This window comes from Malus domestica, chromosome 11 (genome assembly GCF_042453785.1).
Source record: "Malus domestica chromosome 11, GDT2T_hap1".
Taxonomy (NCBI): domain Eukaryota; kingdom Viridiplantae; phylum Streptophyta; class Magnoliopsida; order Rosales; family Rosaceae; genus Malus; species Malus domestica.
Genome location: NC_091671.1, coordinates 8602704 through 8608703, shown reverse-complemented (window position 1 = coordinate 8608703; position 6000 = coordinate 8602704). Strand labels below are relative to the sequence as shown.

The 6000-nt window shown below is 39.7% G+C and overlaps 1 protein-coding gene across 1 annotated transcript; it reads right to left on the bottom strand.

Moving 5' to 3' along the window:
* Window positions 1-1392: 1392 nt before the first annotated feature.
* On the bottom strand, window positions 1393-3586 carry LOC114819722 (putative receptor-like protein kinase At3g47110). Its single transcript, XM_070807787.1, has 4 exons — window positions 2395-3586; window positions 1632-2183; window positions 1473-1546; window positions 1393-1407 (listed from the first exon to the last, which is right to left on the bottom strand). Exons 1-4 carry the CDS (start codon window positions 3584-3586, stop codon window positions 1393-1395), a joined length of 1833 nt encoding a protein of 610 aa, XP_070663888.1.
* Between the last annotated feature and the right edge of the window lie 2414 nt (window positions 3587-6000).

Genomic DNA, 6000 nt, shown 5'->3' with positions numbered 1-6000 from the left:
ATTAGTAGAACGACTGCTAAAGCCATTAGATTAGAATTCAGAATGCCAGAATGCGCATGGGAGAATCTTGATAACAACAATGCTAGAAAACCTTGATTTGTCAGCCCATGGGCTTTAAAGTTGGGGTTAAAATTCTACAAGTAGGGGTTAAAATTCTACAAAAAATGGCCATTTGCAAACCCTATTAACCATACCAACCAACTTGAACCCAATTCCCTTCACTTATATGGAGGAGTTCATATAAGTAACAGTCTGAGATTAGTCTACTTTCAAGAAACATGTCCAGTCAACTTAGTGTTTAGAAGAATATTGTTTGGCTTTAGATCACAATGAATTTTCCGTGTTTTGCTATGGTTATGAAAATAATCCAATGCATAATAGCAACACCAATAACAATATCTAGCCCTTGAAAGAAGATTTTAAATTATTGGATGTATCGAGCTCTTGCTCTTCAATTACAGGAGGGGGATGCAACCACTCCTCTAAGCTCCTTTGGTGTGCATCAACTCATAAACTAGAGCCTTGAATCATCACTGCGAAAAGATGCAGATATGACCTTGACGAGATTTTGATGCTTGATATTTCTAAAAGCCTCATATTCGGCTATGAAACTCTTTGATGCTCCGTGACTTTAACATGTTAAGCACCTTCATACAAACTCGAAACTGCCAACACCAGTCAAATTAACTGAAGAAAACCGATCATTGGCTTTTGAGAAAGTAGCATATGACACTTGCAAGTAGAGCAAGTCCGAAAACTAAAGGGATTGTTAATTTCAAGCTATGAGCTAATCTTCTTTTCTTGGAGCTCCTTAGACTTGCCAATTGGGCAGCCTAAGATTAGGAATTCCCTTGCAGAATCTAGTGTTGTCAACAATTGAAATAGCACTCTGATTTTTTAAAACACCTTACACTGATAGTGGTCAAGTCTGATAGGAAACTCAAATCACCATCTTTACCGCTTCCAAGATGATTTTGTTGAATGTAAGTTGAGGGTCTTGAGGTTATGAATCTTTCGAAATTTGGAATCTGTCAATGTGTATATTCAACAATTTCGTGGCACGTACTAGACGTTAATAGATGTGAATATTACACAAAAATACCAAGTACAAGAAGTAGTAATACACTCTTCACACAATGAACCTCATTGGTGATTATTTACGTTGCAAACTTCCACATCTACTGTGGTAACATAAAAGCTAGACTTCACAAGCAGTACATGAAATATCTCTATTACAAAAGCACATTAAAAAGAGTTTCTATTCCAAGAAAAGTATTCCTAATGGAATGAAGTTCAGATGCAGCATCATTGATATTCTTTAGTCGATCTGTTGCGGATTCAGCAGAACAAGCAATTCCAATTCTAAATATTGAACTCAAGCACACCTCAACTCTATGAATTCTCACTCTGCATTGATTGAGATTCTCGTTCATGCCTCCTTGAAGAAATGGTGCATCTATAATCTCAGTAACTTGCTTGGGGAGAGCCATCTTGACAAAGCTGTAGACATCACCATTCGTTGACACCTCACTCCCCATGCCATACTCTACAATTCAAACATCACATTTTTGAATTTTGTAAATTAAATACTCCAAAATAAAAAAGGAAATATATATCTAACATATATATACCTGGAGCTGCATAACCAACCGTCCCTCTTATTCCAACGGAACTTGTCTGACTCTGAATTTCTGAAACATTACTCGTTACTTGTGAGAGAATCCTTGCTAATCCAAAGTCAGAAACATGGCCAGTCAATTCATTGTCCAAGAGAACATTGCTTGGCTTGAGATCACAATGAACTATTGGCGTTTCACAATGATTATGAAGATAATCCAGTGCGCAAGCAACACCAATGGCAATTTCTAGCCTCTGAAGAAGACCTAACTTCTTGGGTACATGATCTCGTAACTCTTCAGTTCCAGTAGGTGGATGCAGCCACTCCTCTAAGCTCCCGTTGTCCATGAACTCATAAACTAGAGCCTTGAAATCATTACAATAAAAATCAACACTTGAACACACGGTTATAATCTTGACAAGATTTCGGTGCCTAATATTTCTCAAAGCTTCACATTCGGCTATGAAACTCCTCGAAGCTCCATGGCGTGACAAGTTAAACACCTTCACGGCAACAAGTTGAGCTTTATCATCCTCATCAAGAACTCCTTTGTACACACCCAAAACTACCAGCACCAATTAAATTAACCTTTGAGAACCCGTCAGTAGCTTTGAGTAGAGTAGCATATGACACTTGCAAAATAGTGTTCCCGAAAGTGCTCAATGAAATTTCTTTCCCTTTCTTCCCTGACGAACAAAGAAAGAAAAATGAGAACACCATGGCTATTCCTAGAAGAGTAAGTCCAAATACTAAAGGGAGTATTTGTTTCAAGCTACGAGACAATCTTCGTTTCTTGGTCTCTTTAGACTTGCACTTGGGAAGCCTTAAATTAGCAACAGGGCTGCATAGATTAGTGTTGCCAACAACTGAAATAGCACTCGCATTTTTGAAAACACCTCCAGTTGGTACCACTCCCCAAAATTGATTGAATGATACGTTCAGATTATTCAGGATTCTAAGGTCTTCTAAAAAATGTGGAATTTCCCCTGAAAAATTATTGCGAGAAAGGTCTAGATCTCGAATCCCTCTTACTGAACTCATAGACAAAGGAATGGACTCGTTGAAGAAGTTTCCTTGCAAATGCAGGACTTCTAAACTCTCACAACCACCAAGGCTACTGGGGAGTTCTCCAGATAACATGTTATCAGAAAGATCCAGTTCACTCAGACTATGGAAATTCCCAACCTCCAGAGGAAGGGAACCTGTGAAGCGGTTATTATTCAAGTGCAAAGCAATCGATAAGGAGGAGAGTCTAAAAACTTGTTTGGGTATTGTGCCATTTAGGAGGTTATAAGAAAGATACAACAATTGCAACCCATGGCATTCCCCCAGACCTGAAGGAATGCTACCCTCAAGATGATTTCTATTCAGTGCAAGATAGAATAACTTGGTTAAATTTCTTAAGGAAGACGGAATATTTCCTGATAATTTGTTCATGAAAATATCTAATTCTCCAAGGTTTGAAAGCTTACCCATGTCAGAGGGGATGTTACCTGTGAAGCTATTATTCCCCCAACGCAACGATAGCAAGCTCACCAGATTCCCTATCCCGGATGGGATGCTTCCATATATTTGGTTATTTAGAACCCAAAACATTTCAAGTTTGGTTGAGAGATTGCATACTGACATGGGCAATGTCCCTCCAAAATTGTTGTCGCTAATAATCAGCCTTTTTAACTGGGTGGCATTGGTCAAGGTCGAGAGAAAACTTAAGTCACCATCTTTACCGCTTCCAATATTATTATATTGAATGTTGAAAATCCGGAGGTTGTGAAGCTTTTGGAGATTCGGTACCTGTCCGATTAGGTTGTTAACCCCAACTTCAAATAATTGAACACTTGCGATGTTGAATATTGAGGGAGGTATGGACCCAGTGAGTTGGTTTAAGGCGACGCTGAAGATTTCGAGATTAGGAAGACTTTTGCCAATATCTGATGGAATACTCCCTTGAAGTTGGTTACCTGGCATGGAAAATGTAACAAGAGAAGAGAGGTTATAAATGGAGGATTGGATGCTACCAGACAACTGATTTAACCCCAATCCCAAGAAGGTTAATTTTTTCAATTGGCCAAGAGAACTAGGGATGGTTCCCCAAGGAATGAGGGACCTGTCCCGTTACATTATTATAGAATGATGCAAATTTTTGCAGTTTTGACAGCAATCCAATTTCTGAAGGAATTTTACCCACCAACTTGTTCCGAGAGAAATTCACATGGATAAGGTTGAAGCAATATGATATATTGTGTGGAATACTGCCACTAAACGAGTTAATGTCTAATCGCAATACCTGCAATCTACGCAAATACCTGCAATCTACGCAAATTCCCAATTTGTGGACTACTGGGACCTATTGTCTGGCACTTTCCGTACGCCAAGGACCAAGACCATTAAAGCACCTTGACTCCAGAAGCTGACTGGAAACATTTGGCAACCATCCAAAATGAAAAAAACAAATACAAGGAATCCTATTTTTGGTTACATCAGACGTCACGCTGGTGTCGATATGAAAGTTACCTTGCTAGGTGACCCTAGCTATGAATGGAAATTTTGAAGTCTACGTTTTTTGAGGGGCTGGACTGTGAGATTGCTGATTTTCTTATAGTTCCCCTAAAGTACCATTGCAAGAAAGCTTGGTGTGGATGCAACCTTTCTAAAAATTGTAATAGTTACTAGTGAGATCAAGCTTTCTTAATTTTTAAACTTCATGGGGGCCTCAAGACTCGAGAACATTGATTGAAAATTGTAACATGAAGGTTTAAGTCCCCATTAAACACGTTGTCAGTGGTTCTCTTCCTTGTAAACTTCTCCTACAAGAGAATTTCAAAACTGTAGACATATCCAGTTATCAACGCCTCACTTCCCATACCATACTCTGCCATTCAAATATAAGAAAATATTGTTAGCAAACTAAGAACAAAATAGTTTAATTATGCAACAACAACAAAGCCTTTTTCCATTAAGTAGGGTCGGCTATATGAATCCTAGAACGCCATTGTGCTCGGTTTTGTGTCATGTCCTCCGTTAAATCCAAGTACTCTAAGTCTTTTCTTAGGGTCTCTTCCAAAGTTTTCCTAGGTCTTCCTCTACCCTTTTGGCCCTGAACCTCTGTCCCGTAGTCACATCTTCGAACCGGAGCGTTAGTAGGCCTTCTTTGCACATGTCCAAACCACCGTAACCGATTTTATATCATCTTTCCTTCAATTTCGGCTACTCCTACTTTACCTCGGATATCCTCATTCCTAATCTTATCCTTTCTCGTGTGCCCATACATCCAACGAAGCATCCTCATCTCCGCTACACCCATTTTGTGTACGTGTTGATGCTTCAACGCCCAACATTCTGTGCCATACAGCATCGCCGGCCTTATTGCCGTCCTATAAAATTTTCCCTTGAGCTTCAGTGGCCTACGACGGTCACACAACACGCCGGATGCACTCTTCCACTTCATCCATCCAGCTTGTATTCTATGGTTGAGATCTGCATCTAATTCTCCGTTCTTTTGCAAGATAAATCCTAGGTAGCGAAAATGGTCGCTCTTTGGTATTTCCTGATCTCCGATCCTCACCCCCTAACTCATTTTGGCCTCCATTTGCACTGAACTTGCACTCCATATATTCTGTCTTTGATCGGCTTAGGCGAAAACATTTAGATTCCAACACTTCTCTCCAAAGGTTACGCTTCGCATTTACCCCTTCCTGAGTTTCATCTATCAACACTATATCGTTTGCGAAAAGCATACACCAAGGAATATCATCTTGAATATGTCCTATTAACTCATCCATTACCAACGCAAAAAGGTAGGGACTTAAGGATTGTTGATGCACAAAATCAGTGAGGACTTTGGTACAACAGAAAGTATTAAGTTTGTGATCTTCGCTAGATTGCTCCGGTCATTAGTGTGGATAAGTATGTAAATGGATAGAGACAGGAAAGCAAACACAAGATGTACGTGGTTCATCCAGATTGGCTACGTCCACGGAATAGAGGAGTTCTCATTAATTGTGAAGGGTTTACACAAGTACATAGGTTCAAGCTCTCCTTTAGTGAGTACAAGTGAATGATTTAGTACAAATGACATTAGGAAATATTGTGGGAGAATGATCTCGTAATCACGAAACTTCTAAGTACCGAAGTGTGGTATCGTCTTCACTTGCCTTATCTGTCTCATAGGTACATGTGGCATCTTCTCTGGAAGTACTCTTCCTCCATCCAGGGGTGGTATCTTTAACTGGTGGAGATGCACAAGGTAATGTATCAATTTCACTTGAAGCTTACTTGTAGTTTCAGGCTTGGTCAAGCGCGATACAAACCATGTAGTAGGAGTCCCCCAAGTCGCAGAGCTAGGGGATCTGTTGAAAGAGGTGACAAATAAGGTAAGCAAT